Source organism: Sycon ciliatum, chromosome 6 (assembly GCF_964019385.1).
Source record: "Sycon ciliatum chromosome 6, ocSycCili1.1, whole genome shotgun sequence".
Lineage (NCBI taxonomy): Eukaryota > Metazoa > Porifera > Calcarea > Leucosolenida > Sycettidae > Sycon > Sycon ciliatum.
In genome coordinates this window covers 21,512,647-21,536,341 of record NC_088648.1, presented here as the reverse complement: position 1 = coordinate 21,536,341, position 23,695 = coordinate 21,512,647, and the positions used below count along the sequence as shown (strand labels likewise).

The following is a 23,695-nucleotide window of genomic DNA, read 5'->3' as shown; positions in this document are numbered from 1 at the left end:
CGCTGGAAGCCACCTGCTGATCAGCTGACGATTTGTTCCAAGCAGGCCGTTTTGATGTCAGCTCTCTTGGTCCAGTCGCCGAAGTATATACTGTCCTACTCGTTGCCTGCAGGAGAGGACGACTGCTCCGATGCGACTCCAATAATACCTGGCAATATTAATTTTTCTTCTTGCGCAGCCATGCGCATGGGCTCCGACGAACAAGGACTACTGCCGGGAGGACGCCTGCCGCGGCTCGCTTTCAATAACACCTCGCATTATTTCTTCTTGCGCAGCAATGCGCAAAGTGTTGGACAAACGAGGACAACTGATTCCGAAAGGAAATACGATGCTGAAGACGATGAGCTACATGGCAAATGCGTGCAATCAAGTGAAATGCCCGAAAAATCCTTGCCGATTTTACTCGAACTGTACGTGAGTTCAAAAAATTGCCGCATCATGACGTATGTGGGCTCAAACGAAAGCTGAGGGCCTCAGCTACACGCTGCGCCACACGAGAAGGCCCTGCGCAGATTCCGTGCAGCTACAGATCGATCTATGCATGCGCCTTTCCGTGGTGCCACGCATGTACGCGATTCAGCGTTAGCACTTTTTGACAGGTCGTGTCACGTGACTGAAGTGCCTAGTAATGGTGGTGGTGGTGGTGGTGGTGGTGGTGGTGGTGGTGGTGGTGGTGGTGGTGGTGGTGGTGGTGGTGGTGGTGGTGGTGGTGGTGGTGGTGGTGGTGGTGGTGGTGGTGGGATAATACCAATCTGCAAACTGTATATGCTGTTGCTCTAGATACAGGTACAATTTATTGCTTACCAACTTGGCCGTCGGCCCGTGTCACGTGACCCTGGTACTTCCCTGCCTCATCTGCACAGTCCTTCACGTCATCAATGATGATAGTGTTGGACGCCAAACAGTCGATTTCAGTCAATACCGCTTGCTGTTGTTCTGAGCAAGACCAAAGCAGGAAAATACAAATTCCATGGATCGGGTGAGACTCAGCTAGAGGCCAAGCTTTCCGCATCCGTAGGAACCCTACCACCCTTCAAGGATCAAAGCAGAACCGGGAGGATAAAAACTGAAAGCAAATTTCTAGCGGCCGGCAAAATTATTACACAGGGTAGAAATCACCTTGCCCTCAAGTTCATATGCGAGTCATGGCTTAGTGCACACGATGTACTTGCAATGTACAAGAACAATGAGAGAGTAAAACCATCACTAACGTATGTCTCCAACTGTGGGAAAATGCAATCACTGGGACAATGCACATACTGCTACGTGTAGATTGAATGCATATTTTGTCCTCATTTTCCACGATAACATTGGCTCCAGGTCCGGGTTCAAACACCGCACCAGTAGAGAAAAGAGAGGGATAAGCTGCACGTTATTTTTGACGAGATGCGTTATTTGGCCCGAGCGTTGGAAAACAACGTGAGAGACCTGCAGCTCACGTCGAGGACCTGTTTGACTTAGAATTGCACATCACGTCCAAATTTAACGTGCAGTTTAGCCTCTCTCCTAGCCCTGCGCCTACCTTCTCCCATGTTCAGCATGCTCAGCAAGTCTACGTTCACAGGCGAGGTTGGCTGTGGTACGTGGATGATTTTCTTTCTCGTGTCGAGGACGGTCTGTGACGTGCGCATTCGTGCCACATCCTCGGCAGTGTGGACCACCCGTTGACGTTCCGGTGCTGAGAACTCTTTCATCAGGTCTACTACTTTATTGCAGTCTTTTTGGCATTCCGGAGAAACTGAAGACCACACACGCATGCGCCACCAAACATACCGGTAGAAGGACAACAAATTCAGTTGTAAACATGCTTAGCTAAGGCCTGCAGTTTCTTCAGCCAGAATGTACAACACCACAAGACACGGCTACGCAGTACAGCCGCTGGTGTTTGGATATCCTGGGAAAGGCCAACTCTCCATGCATCCTTGGAATCCAAAACCTTCTGAGGTGTGGGCATCTTGTGTCCCACTCGGAGCCCATGCCTATTGTTCCCCACCCCAAAGTATCCCAACCCAATGCGTCCCAACACACCGCCCCCTCACCACCTTTCTCTGCCCAACTTCTTGTAGGTTCCACATTACACAAAATAGTCAGCTGAAGCCAGGGAAGTTTAGTGATAGCTTGCCCAAGTAGGCATTGAGGCTGGAACACCAGGGTCTTGACTTCTTCTTTTCCAAACATGAACGTTTCTCAGATTGTCACCCAAGTACTAATGGTATCCAACAGTACTTGCTGTACATGTAATACAATTCTGTGAGTGTCTCTCAGTCACCTGACTGATAAAATGTCTACTTACCTCCAACAAAGGTATCCACTGACTGCATGTCATCTAGGAACTTTGAAAAGTTTGCTTCAGGTTCGGTGCTACGCACAATACTACAGAAAATGTGGAAAGTCTTAGCTGTACCCCTGCTCAGCATATCTAGGAGAAGCTCATTGTGTGTGGCAGAATCTTGTATCGCCATCAATTCCTTCTTCTGCATATCGGAGATCAAATCTTTGCCCAGGCATTCCGCGCGGATTGTGCTGCAGCTGAGCGTTGCTTGGAGGCGTGGGATCCACTTGCGGAACACTCGACTTGACCAGGGCCCTGTGTTGCCCGCTTGGCTCTGCAAAGTCTACATACACATACACAGCGACACGAGCATGAAATTAAGAACCGACCGGCACACGGGCAGTTCAATTCCGCCTCCGTAGGCAAATAGCCAGCACGCTTCCATCGCAGAAGAAAACTAGCAGCAAATAGCCGGTAGAAGCCTGCATGTGTGATTTACGGCAAGCAGTTTGTTAATGCAGAACATCTACACTACACTTTCAGATGTGTAAAACTCTTTTCTCACTGGTGTGATTTGTTTCAATACGCAGTGAAAGTCCAGTGTAAACTATAAAATACCCTTGAAAAAGTGTGGCACGCTGCCTAAAGAGTACTTTGTGCGCAGGGTGCAGAGCTTCTGCGTATGGCAGAGAGAGGATCCAAGTCGAAAAATATTTTGACTCAAAGTTTCATTGGCCAGGTTCTCAGCTTGGAAATTGCTCTGATAATGTGTGACTGGCCCGAAACATCAATAATTTTTCCAACATCACAACAAAGAATTTTTAATGAAGCGCATGCACAGATAGTGAAAAGCAACTGAATAGAGCGGTTGTCAGTTGACAAACCCCCTTTTCTTCAAAAATGCAGTTGCGTGATGTCTACAACTTTCTTAGTCAAAGTTTCATGCCGAAGCAATCATCAGACAAGTTGACAAACAAGTCGTCTGATGATTGCTACGGTAATAGTGTTCAGCACCTTGCTCAATAGTATAAAAGGGAAGTACGGCGGCCAACATCGAAATCTCACTTCTTGTTCTCTGCTGACTGCCGAGTTGAATGGGGTTTGTTCAAAGGAAGCTCCCTGCGTCCTACATCCCCTTCGTACGAGGAAGCTCCCTTCCTCCTACATCCCCAATCAAATCTGCACACCTCTGCCAAAGCGCAGCGAGTTCCCCTTACAAGAAAGGGGTTTGTGCAAAACATTCACTTGAAGCGCTTTTTTGCCATGGACGACAATCACGGACAAAACGACATGCTAAGAAGCTGTAGTCTTCGGGGTGCCTAATCGAATGATGATGATCTAAGATGGCTGCAGCACGTCACACAACTTTTACTACCAATGGTAGGGAGTTCAATTCAAAACCAAATTCGCGAGTTTCGCCTAAAACTCTTGTTTTTGAAACCGGGAAGATGTGAGAAACAACCTGTGAAATTTTGAACTCAAAATTCCAAGGCAATCTAGAGGTATAGTTGATTGAAGATCGGAAAATGGGGGAGAAAGTAGTCACAGAAGTAGATGCAAGTCCGTATGTAGGCCATGTGGTTTCCGTCCAGCACTGCACTATCTGGTGCGTACATGGCGATACAGGATGTGTGCATGCATGCAGTGTGCACACATGCCGCGCGCGCCTACTTGTAAAAGTCACACGTTTTCACCGTCACTGCTTCTACAGTGTGCGCGCAGTTCACTCGATTTTTCGTCAACCACCAGGAAATCGCCGTGGGCTGGTTTCTGTGATCATTTCTCTTCTATCGCGATAAAGCGCGAGCCTAAATGTTCTAGAATCCTCTTGTTCTAGACTAATTCGAGGCCGTTGAAAACGAAAATCGGGTGTTCCCCGCAGGGCCGAGTACGGATCTGGTCGAAATTAGTACTTCGAAGTGCATCCGCGCGGAGGCATTATTTTTGGAAGCATGGCATGTGTGGCACCATTGGAAAGGTAATGACCTCAGCTACCTAAAAATAGCATTGACAAGGCCGAAAAGGCCGTGGGAGAAAATATTTGGGCCTCAAATTGCATCCCGAACTGCTGCCACGAGGCGCCCATTCACTTTGTACAGGAAAGCTGTGACTGCATTTTTCGCTTTTCAGCGACCGGAACTGAACTCCCTACCAATGGACCACAACCTCATGTCACTCTTCAACATAAGACTGGTGATATTCACCACTTACGAATGCAGCAGCGAGTAATTCAACTGCATTATCATGAAGAAACGCTTTGACCGCTTCAAAAGGGCAAAACACACTCATACGTCGGTTATCCGGACCCCGCAGTTACGGGCACTTTGGTCTACCTGGCACCCTTTGGGTGAGTTTCAGTGAAGACACTACTACCCTTTTGTCACTTTTAGTGGAAATAGTGACACCACAATTATACTATATCCATGGTCTTTCCCCATCAAAATGTATGTGATTTGGAGTTACGGACAGTTCAAAGTTACGGGTAGTGTCCGGTCCCGGACCGCCCGGACAAACGAGGTACGAATGTATAAGGCTGATGCAACTGCCGTCACATGCGCTCGCTATTGTAGCAAGGGTCACAGCAATGACTTGCTGACTTTCCGACCGCACGTGCGCCCAGACAAGTGTTAGGTCTTCATCTCCCAAACATTCCCTGTACATACTTTCCCCAGCTGTCCTGCGTGCCGTAGATCCATGACACCCTTTGTTACATTGACCTGGGTAGCTGCTTGCGCGCCCATATTTGCCATAGCTACCCAGGCAGGCACAGTGGGTGCGTTTCATCACGCACTTGAATCGATCCATTAATGGAATCTCGCCGTTCGATTTCATGTCATGAGCCCTGGAATCGATTCGGAATCCATTCACCCTATTCACATGGGGTGATATGAATAGCCAGGGGCGATTCAAGAATGGATCCATGAATCGATTCATGCGGGTAAGCGAACGCATACACTGGGTTGGTCAAAGACCATGATTGAGATACGAGAGGTACCTGGTTCAAGCCCTGCCTGGGAGCGGGTTTTCCAGCCGTGCTGCTACCCACATGCAGTCAACTGGGAACTTGTGGCCAGGTACAAAGGGTACATGGATGTGGCTAATGAGGTTTCTCAGCACTTGTGCCAGTGGCTGTGAGACTTATCCACTCACCCCCACCGTTAGTAGCTGCATTTGCCGCTAGGGTTTACCGGGTGTTACCGGCCGTTGTGAATCCCCTTTGGGAACAGGCACGATAATTTACTCCTTTATTTTTACCCCGGATCTTTTTCTAGCCCTCCCTCTTCCTCTCTTGCCCTCCCTCTTCCTCTCTAGCCCTCCCTCTTCCTCTCTTGCCCTCCCTCTTCCTCTCTAGCCCTCCCTCTTCCTCTCTTGCCCTCCCTCTTCCTCTCTTGCCCTCCCTCTTCCCCTCTTGCCCTCCCTCTTCCTCTCTTGCCCTCCCTCTTCCTCTCTTGCCCTCCCTCTTCCCCTCCCTCTTCCTCTCTTGCCCTCCCTCTTTCCCTCTTGCCCTCCCTCTTCCCCTCTTGCCCTCCTCTTCCCCTCTTGCCCTCCGTCTTCCTCTCTTGCCCTCCCTCTTCCTCTCTTGCCCTCCCTCTTCCTCTCTTGCCCTCCCTCTTCCTCTCTTGCCCTCCCTCTTCCCCTCTTGCCCTCCCTCTTCCCCTCTTGCCCTCCCTCTTCCCCTCTTGCCCTCCCTCTTCCCCTCTTGCCCTCCCTCTTCCTCCCTTGCCCTCCCTCTTCCTCTCTTGCCCTCCCTCTTCCCCTCTTGCCCTCCCTCTTCCCCTCTTGCCCTCCCTCTTCCCCTCTTGCCCTCCCTCTTCCCCTCTTGCCCTCCCTCTTCCTCCCTTGCCCTCCCTCTTCCTCTCTAGCCCACCCTCTTCCTCTCTTGCCATCCCTCTTCCCCTCTTGCCCTCCCTCTTCCCCTCTTACCCTCCCTCTTCCTCTCTTGCCCTCCCTCTTCCCCTCTTGCCCTCCCTCTTCCCCTCTTGCCCTCCCTCTTCCCCTCTTGCCCTCCCTCTTCCTCTCTTGCCCTCCCTCTTCCTCTCTTGCCCTCTCTCTTCCTCTCTTGCCCTCCCTCTTCCTCTCTTGCCCTCCCTCTTGCTCTCTTGCCCTCCCTCTTCCTCTCTTGCCCTCCCTTTTCCTCTCTTGCCCTCTTGCCCTCCCTTTTCCTCTCTTGCCCTCCCTCTTCCCCTCTTGCCCTCCCTCTTCCTCTCTTGCCCTCCCTCTTCCCCTCCCTCTTCCTCTCTTGCCCTCCCTCTTCCCCTCTAGCCCTCCCTCTTCCTCTCTTGCCCTAATCATGAAGTAGTTCGTCTCTCTATCTCTCCATTTGTCATCTTCCCTAGTATATGTCAGCCCCACCTACTTCGTCCGTCCCTTGTTGTGAATGCTGAGATATGGACGCCATATTGGAGTGTGTATAACTTGGCCCAAGGGTGACTATAAGGGAGCGCCCAGGCTCGAAGCCCACAGGAGGCAGTGATAGGATGCACCGTGCCGTCTTTCTATGTACTACTAGTCCCTTGATCACATGATACTGCATGGACTGTACACTCATACCTCAGAAGTCACTACTGGCTGCACTCTGTGACCTGTAGTGGGATCCTTAGTTTCCACTGCTCTTGCTGTGTTGTGGGGAGTGACGGGATTTGGGCGAGTTGCTTGGCTGGATGAAGGTGGTGGGTTCCCGGTGAACCGGGCTGGTTGACGTCGAGTTACTCTGTTTGCTGCATCTTCATTGCCTGTGTTAGAGAGGACACAGAGAACAGTAAATAGCCGAATCATTTCACAGCCTCACAAAATGCCTGCCTCCTTGCATGCACACACACACATACATACACACACACACACACACACACACACACACACACACACACACACACACACATACACACACACACAGACACACACACATACACACACATACACACACACACACACACACACACACACAAACAGTCCGTGACAAGCACCTTTGCAAAACTTCAACGCAGGTTGGTGCCATCAATATGCACTGTACAGATATGTAGTAAAGCAACTCAAGGACATGCAGTATTGTCTGTACATGTACAGGCAGGTGTGTAGCTCCTCTATAGTCAGCATAGTCCGGTCAGCACACCAGAAAATGGTCGTCATAGCTACTACATAGTCTTAACAGGCAAAATGGCGGCTATGAGGTTGTCGGTGGTACATGGTCACTACACCACAGATGGTTGAGCTACACCCCCTATGTACAATTCTGTGAGTGTCTCTCAGTCACCTGACTGATAACATTTCTACTTACCTCCAACAAAGGTATCCACTGACTTCATGTCATCTAGGAACTTTGAAAAGTTTTCTTCAGGTTCGGTGCTACGCACAATACTACAGAAGGTGTGGAAAGTCTCAGCTGTACCCCTGCTCAGCATATCTAGCAGTCGGTCATTGTGTTTGGCCCAATCTTTTATCGCCATCAATTCCTTCTTCTGCGCATCGGAGATCAACCGCTTGGCACAGCATTCAACACGAATTGCATCGCAGCTGAGCGCTGCTTGGAGGCGTGGGATCCACTTGCGGAACTGCTTGCTTGACCATGGCCATGAGTTGACCGCGGGGTTCTGCAATAGGGCTTGAAAGTGCTACGTCACAGCATAGCAACAATTTCAAAAATTCAAAAACTGGATCCACTTGGATCCAGTTTTTGTATGGATCCAAGCACATTTCAAGCGGTCTTACCCACAGCCTGGTGATGTAGCCAGTGAAACTGACTGATTTGGCTACTGGGGGCGGGGTTACAACTGGTGACGAAATAAAAGTCACACCTGCTTGCGACATGAGTTGGTTGCTATGCACCCATATACTTAGGCAATAGCAAAGTCACACCTTAGTGGATCCAAAAATAGAAATCTGATGTCAACTTACTACTCCCTGGCCGTTTTGACGTCATCACTTTCAAGCCCTATAACAACACACAGAGTGCATACAGTAGACCTTGGCGGGTAATGCTCGAAAAAATTGGCAGATTCTGCTTGAAAAGCAGTAAAATTGGCAAAACCATACAAAACTTATGGCAGGCACTTCACCTTGCCTTGAATTTTGCTCCGCTTCTTTATCCACATACCAAACATGCATGAAAGCATCCCGAAAAAGTACAAAATTCTGAACACAAAAATTCTGCCAGCAGTACCTGCCAAGGGCTAGCATACCATGAGCTGAGAATCACAGAAGCTGCCAGTAAGGTACGACCAGGGAGTCGTAAAATACCGGTATTTTACAACTCCCTGGCTACGACCAGTACTTAGCAGCACACCTCGTGCCATGCAAGTTCTGTTTTTGTTTTCCTGGCGCTGAGATCTATGCTGTGTTGATCAAGTGTTCATCGGGGGACGAGACAGCCCTGGCTAGCTGCAGATATATTCGTATGGGCTTATTGCTTGCGTTTGGCCACTGCCATTTCAGAGGCCTGGTTGGCTGAGGTAGGCCACATTGAAACATTACTGTTCGCTGAAGATAATCAATAATACCACATGGCCCTTTACACGTATTGGCACACGTTTTAGCCGTCCAATGATAGCATGGAGCGGGTATGTGTGTGTGTGTGTGTGTGTGTATGTGTGTGTGTGTGTGCACATGCATGTGTATGTACTATGTATGTATGTATGTTTGTGTGTGTGTATATGTGTGTGTGCACGTGCGTGTGATTGCGAGTGTACGTGCGCATGCAAACATGTGTGTACGTGCGTGCACACTGTAAGATGTCTTTGAGACAACTTTTTCAGAATTTGGCAAAGCAATGATGTGTGGACAATTCATACCTCTGCTGTAGCCATCACTGCGACAACAAAAAAAGTCACGGACGTCGGTCACCATCTGTTGTACATGTACACACAATCAACCACACCAAAATAGACGTGGCACATCATGAGTGATGTAGAAATGGATATCATTCTTCAGAATGTTTTCAGCGAGTGCAGATTCAAAAAAATCACGGTTCGCGTGAGACTCGGCCAAAGGCCCAGTTTTCCGTATCCGCAGGAACGCCACCACCCTCTTGGATCAAGGCGCAGATGCAGTTCCTAAGCGGTGGGACGTGAGTAGATCAGACTTCCAAGCAGGACTTGAACCTGGTACCCTCTGTTTCTCAATCATGGTCTTAGACCATCCCACTATGCCTGCCTGCAGATTCCAAAGAAACCCTAAAAGTTTAAAAGCGTTTCACGCTTTTGTTTCAGTGGAGGCAAGGTTCCAAGAGCGTGCACTGAGCATTTACAAGAGTGCATTACCCCCAAGAGCAGGCAGCCACCGCATACAGTTTTGTCCCAACAGAATTTGAATTTGATAGCATTGTTTTGATGCAATGCTTCTCTGGCCAGAGTGATTTACGGCGTTTGTACAGCTTATCAAACCATCACACATTTTTCCTTGCGCTATTTTGTACTAGCTAAGGTCCAGGATATGTCTGATAATCCGCGCACATTGCATCATAACTATGACGTCAACTTGAGGAAGTTGGTTGCTCTCAACGTCGAGAATGCACGTCCAGAGTACGAGGAGCATGTCGAGCCCTCCGCTCAGCAAATTTACAAGGGAGCAACACTCCCTTTTCATTGCAACGTGTATCAGGGAGTCCGAACCAAGAGCTGAAAGAAGCACCAAGGCTTAAGCCCTCTGGCCCTCCCGGATGGGTTATTCTAACATGCATGGTGAAATAGAAATGCGGAGCTGCTTTTGATTCGAGGGTCGCATTTCTTTGGCCGCGACTGTTCTGGTACATACCGTAGAATCCCGCGGATAAGCCCATGGGCTTATCTGTTTCACAAGGACATTTCGGTGGGCTTATACAAGAACATGGGCTTATACGCGGGCATGGGCTTATACGCTGACACCAACATTGTGCTATTGAAAAGTACCAAGGAAGTGAGAAGTACATTGCTGAAAGTCACTGTCCAAACAAAAACAACCGATGATTGTGTTGAAATGTACAAAAAAAAAAACTTAAACTAAACACTCGTACTACGTACATCATACATGTACATGGTACGACCAAGAGTCCATAATTTATGGACTCATGGTACAATTTAGGCCCATGGGCTTGTACGACGAAGCCTTGTGATGTTCGAGCTTTCCCTGGGCTTATGCTGGGGGATGGGCTTATCCGCGGGATTCTACGGTATACTTCGAAGTTACAGACCATATTCCACGCACGCCATACATAGAAATACTCTGACCAGTAGTCAACGTTACTCTGTAGACGGAGTTCTGGTAAGACTTTTAATATCATGTACATGTACTGTCGTGGACAAGCAAATCCGGTCGCACGTCTAGCGGCCACAGGGCGCTGGTCATGCAGCCGTGGATAAGCATTACTAGTATGCGATGCAGCGCAGCACGCTGGTCGCATCGTACGCGCTGAGGGCGCCGGCCCCGGTCCATCGACTGGATTTCCATGTCCACTACAGTACATGCACTATCACACAGTGACAAGGTTTCACATGGTAGATCTACAGCTTTTATGGTGTTTTGAGTTTCAGACGCCATTCCGTGCAAACGACCGTGATTACGTGCCCGAATAAAAGACCAGTGGGTGTAACCATGCTCTATTTATTTATTATTTCGGCCAGTCGGCTACCACACTTCTTTGTTCCTCTTGGAGGCTAGACAAGGGGAAGAAGCCATGTAGGGGAGTGAGCCGGACTCTCGGTTTCGGCACCGAGAACTACAGCTGGCTCGACTCGACTCTACTGAGTGAAGAGAACCCACACCTATTCCCCTATTCCCCTATTCCCCTATTCCCCTATTCCCCTATTCCCCTATTCCCCTATTCCCCTATTCCCCTATTCCCCTATTCCCCTATTCCCCTATTCCCCTATTCCCCTATTCCCCTATTCCCCTATTCCCCTATTCCCCTATTCCCCTATTCCCCTATTCCCCTATTCCCCTATTCCCCTATTCCCCTATTCCCCTATTCCCCTATTCCCCTATTCCCCTATTCCCCTATTCCCCTATTCCCCTATTCCCCTATTCCCCTATTCCCCTATTCCCCTATTCCCCTATTCCCCTATTCCCCTATTCCCCTATTCCCCTATTCCCCTATTCCCCTATTCCCCTATTCCCCTATTCCCCTATTCCCCTATTCCCCTATTCCCCTATTCCCCTATTCCCCTATTCCCCTATTCCCCTATTCCCCTATTCCCCTATTCCCCTATTCCCCTATTCCCCTATTCCCCTATTCCCCTATTCCCCTATTCCCCTATTCCCCTATTCCCCTATTCCCCTATTCCCCTATTCCCCTATTCCCCTATTCCCCTATTCCCCTATTCCCCTATTCCCCTATTCCCCTATTCCCCTATTCCCCTATTCCCCTATTCCCCTATTCCCCTATTCCCCTATTCCCCTATTCCCCTATTCCCCTATTCCCCTATTCCCCTATTCCCCTATTCCCCTATTCCCCTATTCCCCTATTCCCCTATTCCCCTATTCCCCTATTCCCCTATTCCCCTATTCCCCTATTCCCCTATTCCCCTATTCCCCTATTCCCCTATTCCCCTATTCCCCTATTCCCCTATTCCCCTATTCCCCTATTCCCCTATTCCCCTATTCCCCTATTCCCCTATTCCCCTATTCCCCTATTCCCCTATTCCCCTATTCCCCTATTCCCCTATTCCCCTATTCCCCTATTCCCCTATTCCCCTATTCCCCTATTCCCCTATTCCCCTATTCCCCTATTCCCCTATTCCCCTATTCCCCTATTCCCCTATTCCCCTATTCCCCTATTCCCCTATTCCCCTATTCCCCTATTCCCCTATTCCCCTATTCCCCTATTCCCCTATTCCCCTATTCCCCTATTCCCCTATTCCCCTATTCCCCTATTCCCCTATTCCCCTATTCCCCTATTCCCCTATTCCCCTATTCCCCTATTCCCCTATTCCCCTATTCCCCTATTCCCCTATTCCCCTATTCCCCTATTCCCCTATTCCCCTATTCCCCTATTCCCCTATTCCCCTATTCCCCTATTCCCCTATTCCCCTATTCCCCTATTCCCCTATTCCCCTATTCCCCTATTCCCCTATTCCCCTATTCCCCTATTCCCCTATTCCCCTATTCCCCTATTCCCCTATTCCCCTATTCCCCTATTCCCCTATTCCCCTATTCCCCTATTCCCCTATTCCCCTATTCCCCTATTCCCCTATTCCCCTATTCCCCTATTCCCCTATTCCCCTATTCCCCTATTCCCCTATTCCCCTATTCCCCTATTCCCCTATTCCCCTATTCCCCTATTCCCCTATTCCCCTATTCCCCTATTCCCCTATTCCCCTATTCCCCTATTCCCCTATTCCCCTATTCCCCTATTCCCCTATTCCCCTATTCCCCTATTCCCCTATTCCCCTATTCCCCTATTCCCCTATTCCCCTATTCCCCTATTCCCCTATTCCCCTATTCAGCTATTCAGCTATTCACCTATTCAGCTATTCACCTATTCACCTATTCACCTATTCACCTATTCACCTATTCACCTATTCACCTATTCACCTATTCACCTATTCACCGTACTTTACTCGCAATCGCAGTACACAAGCAAAATAGTCATTTTAGTTGTTGAGACGATCACAGTAGTATGAGCCATGCATACCCGTTACCTTGGTTACCGGTGCACTGCGGCCACTTCAGGAAACGAGAACGAACAACAATACCCAAGAACCGAACAACACTGGCCAACCACTTACCTAGAATCACTGGAACACCATGACAAACGGGGACGATGAACGTCCAGTGGCGAGCGCTCCTGAAGGCTGCAGCCAGGAGTCACGGTTTCCTTGAATCCTGGACACGACTTTGAACGTCGTAGGCGGATAGGCTGTACCGGTTCTCGACGTCGTGACGGTATGGAGCAGTCGATTGGAGCCTCCGAGCCACAAGGAAACTTCGATGAAACCCTTTGGCCAACACACAGATTCTTACACAGCCTGCACCCAAACAAACTTCGACACGAAGCAGCAGACGGCCAAACTAACTGTAACATAACCTCGCTGCCTACAACAACTCGTCTACAGGCTGCCTACAACAACTCGTCTACAGGCTGCCTGTACTGGCTGTAGCATGAAAAACTGAAGAAACTACAGCTAGCGCTGCAGTGAAAATATTTCACCACGAAGCTAGCTCCAGTGCGGAAAATTGATGGGGCACGTTTCGCCGAGGTGAGGTACCAGCCTACCGCGTAGATCTACCGCAGCAGCGAATGAGCTAGCAGTGCGTGTGGGTGGTCCTGGCCGGGTCCGGGTAGGGTACGGGTGAATCTACGGGTCCGTGTCACATTTTGTAGTCTATGTAGATGTCATGCCTGCGATCCCGTCAGCTTTTAAAAATTTGTTTACTATACAGTACACTCTATAGTATAGTGTATAACGGTCATACAACCTCTGTCCGCAGAACTGCATGTCCAGACAGTCATGTTGCCATTGTTGGGGTTGGGGGCCAGTTGGCAGTTGTGTTTATTTGAGTTCGCAAACCGAACGAAATACACAATCCTACACCAAGACGCTCTGATCTTGACCGAGGTCTGTGAGTGATCTTGCCCGAGGTCGAGACGCCCATCAATGCATTCATGCATGTCCAATGACAAGGAAGCGAATGAGGTCCAAGTAACCCAGGCATGGGAAAACTTGGACAGGTGACACAGATGATTGAGATAAAAAGAAAATTTTGGAAAAATGATGTCATTGGTGTAGTGCGCCGAGCCGCCGACGCGGCATGGCCCTGGCGGCTGCTAGCACTGAAACGACGAGCGGCGACCGTGGCGGCACCACAGGCAAGAGCATGCATGGAACGAGGAAAAGTCTAGAACGAGGAAGTCGAAGACGGTAAGAGACCTCGGCTTGCACAACTCATTCCTCCCCGTCCCCCATTGAAGTAATTCACTTGCATGCGATTGAGGAGGATACAGTTCTTGTATGCGAGGAAAGGAGATTGAAGGAGGTCACGAAGACGAAATGTATCTACCGTTGGGTGCTGCACCCAGTGCCCGCAGTGTCGCCAGTGCGCGGTCCTGGAAAACAGTTGCTCAGCTAGCTGCACCCATGGTTTCCTACTTACCGTCCATTCAGAAAAAGATGATATCCTGGCCTTTGGCCATTAATGGGTCAAATTTTGGGTTTTGTCAACCCCCATGGAATGCTCTTCATTGTGTTTTTGAAGTCTATTTCTCCGAAGAGCAAGCCATAACGATATTAGGATTTCAGCCAGGTTTTGCCCCTAAAGCACAAGGGACCGGCGGATTCTGCTCGAAAAGCAGTGAAATTGGAAGAACCATACAAACCTTATGGCGGGCAATTCCTCGAATTCTGCTCCATTTCTTTATCCACATACCAAACATGCATGAAATTTACCATAAAAAGTACCGAATTCTGCCAATTTTTCTGCCGGCAGAATCCGCCCGACCCCAAGCACTGAATTGGGGAAAAACCATGAAAATCCAGGCCGTTCACTGCACTTGCATAACAGTACATTCGCGGTTTGAACCACAGTTGAGGTACCTGTTTGGACCCTTTTTTCAAGTTTCGAATCTCGCGGCACTGCACAGTGTACCACAAAATCACGAAAAATCACCACACACGGGAGCTCTCCAGAGCCAGCGCTCGCCTTTTTCTGAATGGACTGTGGACCGCGCAGTACATCTAACATGGAGAGAGTGGGCGAGACTAAAACATAATGGGATTGGGGAACAGTGCATGTGCTGGTGCCAGGGAAACTCCAGCACATCCGCAAAGGAACTGGAATTATTCTTCAATACCGGGAAGAATGCCGGGACCTGCTCTACTTCATCGTCGACTCTCACAGCAGATTATGTTGGAAATGGTCCCAGTACACTACATCATCCATCTTCATGAGAAATGAGAAACCAGAAACAAAACAAAAGGTTTGAGCGCGGGTCGTACTGTATCAATTTATATTTATTCCCGTAGCTATGCAGAAGACGTCCAGGCAGGCACAGTGGGTTGGTCAAAGACCATGATTGAGATACGAGAGGTACCTGGTTCAAGTCCTGCCTGGGAGCGGTTTTTCCAGCCGTGCTGCTACCCACAGTCAACTGGGAACTTGTGGCCAGGCACATGGATGCAGCTAATGGGGTCGTTTTCGGCACTTGTGCCAGTGGTTGTGAGACTTGCCCACTCACCCCCACCGTTAGGCGCTGCATCTGCCGCTAGGGTTTATCGGGTGTTAGCGGCCGTCGTGAGTTCCCTTCGGGAACGGATACGATAATTTACTTTTTTTTTATGCAGAAGACGTTACTTCAGTAACGTCTGGCGCTAGCCAGGGTCCACACAGCTTTAATTTGGTATTTGTGTGTGTGTTTGTTTGTTTGTTTGTTTGTGTCACGCCTGGCGCTATCCCGTATCTGTCCCGTATCTGTGACTACAAAGGCTCTACAGGATTGTACATAATAGCTGTCCACAATATTTGCGGGCTCCTGTATCTGTCCCGTACCGTACCAATATTCGTCGTATTATGCATACGACTCCCTGATGTAGAGGGGGATTTGGAAAGAAATAGGGAGACGAGGAGGAAATTAGAATAGACGCCGATTAGGTGATAGGATGCGTCAGCATAAACATACTTTGGAAGAGAGATCCCGTCGTCTCGAAAATAAGCGTGAACGAGCGATTCAGTGCCGGTCACAGGAAACGTCTGAAGAGAGATCCCGTCGACTCCAGAACGCCCGTGATCGGTAGAGTCCGGCGGTACCAGGCAACGTCAGGACAGACATCCCGTTGAGTCCAGAACGCCCGTGATCGGCAGAGTCTAAGCCGGTCGCAGGAAACGTCAGGACAGACATCCCGTCGAGTCCAGAACGCCCGTGATCGGCAGAGTCAGCGCCGGTCCCAGTAAACGTCAGGACAGACATCCCGTCGACGCGCAGAAAAGACTAAATCTGCAGCCTCTTTTGCCGTCGAACAGGATACGTATTTATATAGGAGACTGTAAAGTTATGTAATGTCCAAATTTCGACGTGAGCAGCAGGTCACTCGCGTTGATTTTTTCGACGTGCGAGCCAAATAACGCGAGCTGAACTTTCGCGTCGCAGTTTTTTTTTGAATCTCAGGGGGTGGTTGACGTTTTTGGTGCTCCTCGGAACAGCTTTCCGGGAGCCCCCCGCAGCAGTTTTACCCTTCTACCTTTGTCCTTGCTGAAACTAAGAATGTCCCTGGACCAGAACCTTGATCTTGCCCTGATCGGGTACCAGGAACTAATCGCCATCGCTGAACGCAAGTCCCTTGACTCCCCTTCGAGCCTCGCCCGGCCAGAGCTGGTGCAGGCACTGCGGAAGCACGGCGTTGGAGGGAAGCCCGTCACTGACACCGGTACGTCGTGGATTAATGACTCTAAGCTAGATAGCCTTGCTAACACTATCCAGGCCTTGGCGGGGGAGATTGCCTCCATGAGGGAGGACAGGGATAGCATAATTTTGTCCTTGAAGCTGGAAATTTCGGAGCTGAAGGGGGAAGTGCAACAGCTTCACCAGCAGCAGTACAATGGTTCATCCAAGCCCGTACACTGCGACACTCCAGACATGCAATCCCGTTGTACTCGTACAGTGAGTACGAATAGCACACAGCCAGAAGAGGATGCACGCACTCTACACAGCAGGTCAACTAGCACTAGCAGGGCCACCGTACCTAACACCAACCACATGGAACGCAGGAACATACCCGTACACACTGGTAGAAATGCAACAACTGGGGGCGCACTTAGGGGCCTTTTATATGTGCAACTCCAGCCCGGGCTGGAGCGAGCGGGCCAGCCCGCCAAGGGTGTTTACATGTGCAAGGCCGGGCTGGTCGCCAGCCCGCAGTGAGTTTATATGCGCTGAGCACACGCCAGCCCGTTGTGAGTATGCAGCAAACACACTACGACTGTAATGTGCTGCCCCGGGCTGAGACGCAGGGCTGCAAGCCATACTCAGGTTATAAACATAAAACCTTTTTTTCTCACACAATGTATTCTTCTGCTGATTTCTTTTCGCGCTGTGACACATGTTTGGTGTGTTGTATCACCTCGTTTCTTTTTCCTGTTTTTCACATTTTTAGCTGTCCATATCAAAGTATTTTGCAAGTAGTTCCCCTTCCATTTTAATATAAATCATGCATGTCGACAACTAAACAGTGCTCATTGCACGTCCTTCTTGTTGCTGTACAAAAAGCTTCCTAGATTTTCAAGACAATATCGGGGATCCTCTTTATAACTTCCCTCAAGAGGTAAAAGTACCTATTTTGTAGTATGAACGCAGTGTCGATACCATAATAATACAACTCCGGCCCGGGCTGGTCTGTTTATGTGCTTTTTCTGGCCCACCTAGCCGGGATCCCGGGTGCCTCGAGGCGGGATCCCGCCTCGCCGGGCCAGCCCGCTTGCCATGTAAACGCACCACAGGTTTTGTGTGGATTTGTGTACAACCCCGAGATCCCGTTGCAGGCGGGCTGGCCCGCCTGTCGACCAGCCCGGGCTGGAGCTGCACATATAATCAACCCCTTACAACAGCAGGCGCCGGTGGTGCACCAGTACAGCCCACATGTACTCAGGGTGCTGCTGGGAGCACAGAAGGCGATCCCCATCAGAACAACTGGCAAGAACAGCGGCGAAGGAGCAATAAATCAGCGGCCCACAGCGATCCCATTGCCCGGGCAACAAAATCCAAAGTTGTGTCTGTCTACAGGAAAATGGCCACAGAAAACCCCAACCCCAACACACTCACTGGCACACATCTTCCCAAGCGATGTGCCTTCTTTGTCGGGAATGTTAGCCCTGGAAGTAAGGCACAGTCCATTGTCACCTGGTGCGCTGATAGGGGCGTTGATGTATACGCATGCACAATTGCCGAAACCCAATACTTTGGTACCTGCTATGCACGCGTTTCTGTCGCGGAAGAGTTTGAGCAAACGCTGCTTGACAAGGAATTCTGGCCCGACACCATTGCGCACACCGTCCGCAAATGGCGCTATGCCGACTCCGTTAGCAAGTGATGGGTCCTCGGTCACCTAGCCAACAGCTAAATCCTCTTGCCCAACCCTTTGTGCCCCACGCAAGTTCATCACACCCTTCCCCTCATTGCGTTACATATTCTTCTATGTCTAGTGGTCATATTCCACTTGCACCACCATTCCTTCCTGATTCTGGACAACAAACTACTAAAACTCCTAATCAACAGCAGCTCCACGACGCCCCCTACCACAAACTAATGTCGGTCTTCACCCCGTTGAGCGCTCATGCTTTCCCGTTTTTCCCGGACCACGCACATTCTATTAACATTGTAACTATCAACTGTCGCTCTGTAACAAACAAACTTCCGGAATTGTACGCAATATGTCAGGCCAACAAGCCCACCATAATATGTTTAACAGAAACCTGGCTAAGCCCGTCACTTTCATTCAGTGTTCCAGGCTACACATGCTTCCGTAAAGACAGATCTACACATAAGAACCTGAGATCAAACCTACATGGATATGGTGGCGTGGCCATTCTCATACGTGATGGGACATTTCCACATTGCACCCGTCGCCATGACCTTGATTCTCCCCAAAGCGAGGCCTTATGGCTTGAGCTTGGTGCACCGGCAGGTCTCCGGGCCAATCCGCTACTCATTTGCTGTCATTACCGCCCCCCTTCACAATCCCTTCTTGATATCACCTCCTTTTGCGACATACTTACCGACACGCTGTGTTCCTTGGACCTCTCTTTATTTGATGGTTTTCTTACCGGTGACTACAATGCCCACAATTCTGACTGGTGGAGTGGTGACACCACATCGCGTGCTGGTACGGAGCTATCACACGTGTTCTCTAGCTTTGGCCTCCAGCAGCTTGTCAATTTCCCCACCGAAGACTGTCCTGTCTGGACTTGCTTGCTACGAACCGCCCCCTCTCTGTACGCTCTGTTGACGATGCTGCCCCGCTTGCTGCATCGGATCATTTGCAAGTCATTACAACGCTAGCCTACAACATTGCCACTGCTGACACCTCTTACAACTGCTCTCAGACTCCTACCCCTCCGCGACATGCCTTCCGCAAGGTTACACCCTCCACTTGGTCAATCATCAACTCTGCACTTTTTGCCTGTGACTGGCATCTTTTATTCACCTCCACTACTGTAGATGAAGCTGTGGAGAAGTTCACCACAGTTCTTGATGACGTGCTCTCCTTCTATGTGCCACAATACGGAGCAAGACCCGCTACACCCAAACATGGCAGCCACCACCCTCGTCAGTCCAGCCGTAACCCCAAGATCCCTTGGCTCGACAAAGATCTCCAAGGTGCAATTAAACTCAAATACGACTACTATAGCTTAAGTAAGAAGTACTCCACCTATGCTAATATTTCTTTATACAAAAAACAGCGCAATCTGGTGAAGTCATTGTCGCGTTCTAAGTATCGAGCATATTTACGTTCGCTCACTACCACCCTATCTCACCCCTCTTCCAGGCCTAACCTGTATACCTTTGTTCGCACTCAAAGGACAACTAGTACACGTCAAGACATACCACCGTTATTAGCTTCCAATGGTTCGATGGTGACTGACCCCAAGTCTATAGCTAATACTCTCAATACGCAATTCACATCAGCTGGTATTCCAGACGACCATTCCTCTCCAATACCACCTCTGCAACGTTCTGCGACTGTGTCTTCTGATCTGCGCTCTATACATACCACCACATCATCTGTTCGCAGCTACCTAAAAAGACTAAAAAGCAACAAAAGCCCTGGTCCTGATGCCCTACCAAATGAAGTTCTCAAAGTTCTGGCTCCATCTCTGGCGTACCCACTGTGCCTTATATTCAACCTTTCCTACTCCTCCGGCGTATTTCCTGATCGTTGGAAGATCGCTAAGGTCACGCCCATCTACAAGTGTAAAGGCTCCCGATCACAAGCCTCAAACTATCGTCCAATATCTCTTCTCTGCTCCCTTTCAAAAGTATGTGAAAAGGTATTTTACGACCAGTTGTATTGCCACATTTCACCATGCCTTAGCCCTTCCCAATCTGGCTTTCGGCGCAACGACTCAACCTCTGACCAACTAGCTCGTCTAGTACAAGACATTGCCACCCTTCGTGATGCTCGACACCATATTGCTCTCTGTTTGTTTGACTTGGCAAAGGCCTTTGATACTGTCTGGCATCGTGGCCTCCTTGCCAAGCTACATATTGTCTTTGGTGTGTCTGGCCCTGCTCTGTCCTGGCTGGAGTCCTATCTGAGTAGCCGATCACAGTTTGTTTCTGCCCTCTCCATCAACTCTGATCCTCTAATAGTGTCTTCTGGAGTTCCCCAAGGCTCCATACTTGGACCTCTTTTGTTCGTAGCATACGTAAATGATTTACCCTCTATAGACCCAGGTGTCTCGTTATTTGCTGATGATACAACCCTACTGTCAGCATCCTCGTCCTCAGCGGCTCTTGTACCTCGAGTGTCGGCTCAGATATGCAGTGTCCTACGCTGGATGCAAACATGGCGACTTAGACCCAACCTGACTAAAACCGAAATAATGTTCCTTCCCCCAATCTCATCCATGTCACTTTTACACCATCCTGATTTCCCAGAACCCATAAAGGTTGTTTCCAACCATAAACACCTGGGAATAATGCTTGATGATCGTCTCTCTTGGTCTTTCCATATTGATGCTCTTTGCAGCCGTTCAAGCTCTGCCCTAGGTGTTATACGTCCCCATTGTTTCCATCTTCCTTTCAAATGTAAAATTTTGTTTTACAAACTGTACATCCTGCCTCTTTTCATGTACGCTGCTGTTAGCTGGTGTGGCTTGTCCTCGGTTCTCGCTGAGCATCTCGAAATCCACCATAGAAAACTTCTTCGTATCCTGTTTAGTCTACCCCCTCTCTACCTCTCTACACTTCTGCTTCCCTGTATGTCCTTGCAAATGCTTGCCCACTGTCGACCCACCGTCAAAAATTAATTTGCACTTTTGCTCACAAATTTAAACTAGCTCTACATCCTCCTCATCTTAACGTGTATAACTGGTTCCGAATCACAGATGGCTCCCAGACAAGATGCTCTGTTGCCCTCCCCTTGGCTAAAACGTCCTCCCTTGTACGCTCTCCACTCTTTGTTGCTTACTCTGCTTGGCTTGCGCTGCCCGCTACTACGCGCAATGCCAGTACCCTGGACGCATTTAAATCTGCTCACTAGATTCACCATCACCTGTCCCTCCCATGCTTCTCCGTCTTGACCATTACTTTTCTTCTTTTATTCACCATGGTTGGTTAACACCCACATCTCCCGTACTGGCTGATTTTCTTCTCATGCCATGAGGTGTTGTCTATAATAATAATAATAATAATAATAATAGACATCCCGTCGACGCGCAGAAAAACTAAATCTGCAGCCTCTTTTGCCCTCGGACAGGATACGTATTTTTGGAGACTGTAAAGTTATGTAATGTGCTCCACAGGCAACCATGCATTCGGCGTCGTCATTGGCTCAACAGGTCAATGTACATGTATTACTACAAAAAGGCCAGAAAATCCGATTCCTGTATTAAAATCAACTAATGTTCGCTGGCGATTTAATTTCGCTGATTTCGCCGCTTGGTACCAACCGGCCAAAGTAAATCGCAGGCCAACGTTTGTCATATAGGCAAATGATGCATGATTGAGCAATGGATGCATGTGAGAGCAAAAATACCGATCGATTTCAAATTTGACGTGAAACTGCGCGTCACGTCGGAAATAACGTGCATCTTAACCTCTCTAATCGAGAGGTTTCTATTTCTCATCGGCCAAAATTTGTTGATTTACAATATAAGGAGATAACAATTAAAGAAGGAGCAAAACAAAAGTAGATGATTATTAGAGAAATAACAATCCGCAATAAATTCTGCAAATACTTTTGCCTAACTCATAATATTCAAACCGATTGAAACGTTTTTGCAATACAGTGATGTGGCCAATCAACGGAAAAAGACAATTCCATCAGTTCTTATAACATGTACGATGAGCTAGGCAAAAAAGCATAAAAGCATAGCGTAGGGCCCTGAGCTTCCAAGCTCTCTCGTTGCAACATCTCACGACTCAGTGGAAACTCCGGTCAAAGTGAAGAGAGTGGGTGATAGCCAGCCATGGCGATAAAGATAGGTAAGGGTGTGAGGAGGGGAAACGAAAGATCTAGGAATCGGAATTTCGGCCCTGAAACGCCCTTTGGCACGATTGGATCTGATCAGGATTGTTCAGCGCATTCAGGAACCCATTCAAGAATAGGCCCTAGAGTCGATACGAGAATAGACCGGGGACTTGAACCCGGTACCCTCCGTTTATCAATTATGATCTTAGACCACCCCACTATGCCTGTCAACCCATAGAATTATCTACAATGTACACGATGTTTTGTGACCTGTCCATTTTCCCTGTAGCATTCCGGTTTCAGCTGGCTGGCTTTCGCGATGCCACCGAGTATGAGCATTTTCACGGTGGAGATCTGGTAAGAGGTTTCGCTGATGTGGTGCTTTGAACTTCACATTGTAGTCAACAACAATAGCAACAACAACAACAACAACAACAACAACAACAACAACAATTGGCGATGGTGCCATCGTGATAATAATGAATTCAAACAAACAATATCTCTAGTCTTACTGGCCATTGGCCATCGCGAGAATAGAGATTTGAAAAACAACAACAACATACGTAAGCAAGTCCGTTGCTCCCCACAACCAAGCTCGTACTTTTCCGCCAACTTAACTTGACACTTGACGCCAAGTCCAAGTCAAGTGGGCGGAAAAGCGAGCCCTCCAGTGTGGGGAGCAGCCAACTTTCCTATAAAATCAAAACAATTAAATTATCACCGAAGTCGCTACCACATCGTATTCACATAAAGTATTTTGTGGAGTATAAACCTCACCCGGATTTTTTGTTACGATGTACACACATCTACCATGGTGATCACTATCAATTTGAACTGATTATATCCACAAAGAACGATATAGGGCTTGAACGTGCTACTTCGAACTACATGGCGACCAGGCTGTTGTCATGAGAACACTGACTTCTGGATCCACTCAGTCGGATCTAGTTTTGGCTCGTGGCACGGACAACAGTCACACTTGCATGCAAAAGGGGCCTACCGTATTTTCAGGAGTATAAGCCACACTTGCGGTATGAGCTGCATCCAGATTGTTGTCACGAAATACTGACCTCTATCCTGCTCATGACGGTGAATTTGACCATCGTGGCATAAGCCACACCGACTGGTTGTGGTTACAAGTACATTACTGCTGTTAAATAAATACCCTACCCACCAATACACTGTACATAACATTGTACTTCGTTATGGTCTCGCAGTGGATCTGACTTTGAACCAGAAGTCGTTATTTGCTGACTCCCACCTGATAATAATTATCACGTTCAAGCCGTATTTGACATGGCAGATGACATGTTGATTGCACTATAATCTTGTGTAA

General features: G+C 48.8%; 4 protein-coding genes and 1 long non-coding RNA gene across 7 annotated transcripts in view; 1 reads left to right on the top strand and 4 right to left on the bottom strand.

The window, feature by feature from the left end:
- Window positions 1–758, bottom strand: part of LOC135819019 (basic proline-rich protein-like) — a gene marked incomplete at its 5' end in the record, with an annotated part of 2,915 nt that extends 2,157 nt beyond the window's left edge. Inside the window, one exon of the mRNA XM_065332169.1 lies at window positions 615–758. Within this exon, the coding sequence (XP_065188241.1) occupies window positions 615–758 (144 nt within the window). The remainder of the gene's footprint in view (window positions 1–614) is intronic.
- Window positions 1–7,063, bottom strand: part of LOC135819669 (uncharacterized) — an 18,593-nt gene extending 11,530 nt beyond the window's left edge. Inside the window, exons 1-4 of the mRNA XM_065332918.1 lie at window positions 6,824–7,063; window positions 2,294–2,615; window positions 1,523–1,738; window positions 805–936 (exon numbers count right to left, since the gene is read on the bottom strand). Of these exons, the coding sequence (XP_065188990.1) occupies window positions 805–936; window positions 1,523–1,738; window positions 2,294–2,615; window positions 6,824–7,048 (895 nt within the window). The 5' untranslated portion in view covers window positions 7,049–7,063. The remainder of the gene's footprint in view (window positions 1–804; window positions 937–1,522; window positions 1,739–2,293; window positions 2,616–6,823) is intronic.
- Window positions 1–23,695, top strand: part of LOC135819672 (uncharacterized) — a 72,754-nt gene that overhangs the window by 17,805 nt on the left and 31,254 nt on the right. For 2 of the 3 annotated variants that reach the window (XM_065332924.1, XM_065332923.1), the window contains exon 2: window positions 22,649–22,716. In XM_065332924.1, coding sequence (XP_065188996.1) covers window positions 22,649–22,716 — 68 coding nt within the window. Of the gene's footprint in view, window positions 1–14,014; window positions 14,101–22,648; window positions 22,717–23,695 lie in introns of those variants that run through there. The other variant, XR_010553950.1, reaches the window with a different exon arrangement.
- Window positions 1–23,695, bottom strand: part of LOC135819662 (uncharacterized) — a 223,066-nt gene that overhangs the window by 180,508 nt on the left and 18,863 nt on the right. The gene's annotated exons all lie outside the window — the stretch shown is intronic.
- On the bottom strand, window positions 8,050–13,361 carry LOC135819679 (uncharacterized). The gene is made up of 3 exons (XR_010553954.1): window positions 12,967–13,361; window positions 9,058–9,112; window positions 8,050–8,201 (listed from the first exon to the last, which is right to left on the bottom strand). It is a non-coding gene; the product is annotated as an uncharacterized LOC135819679 (long non-coding RNA).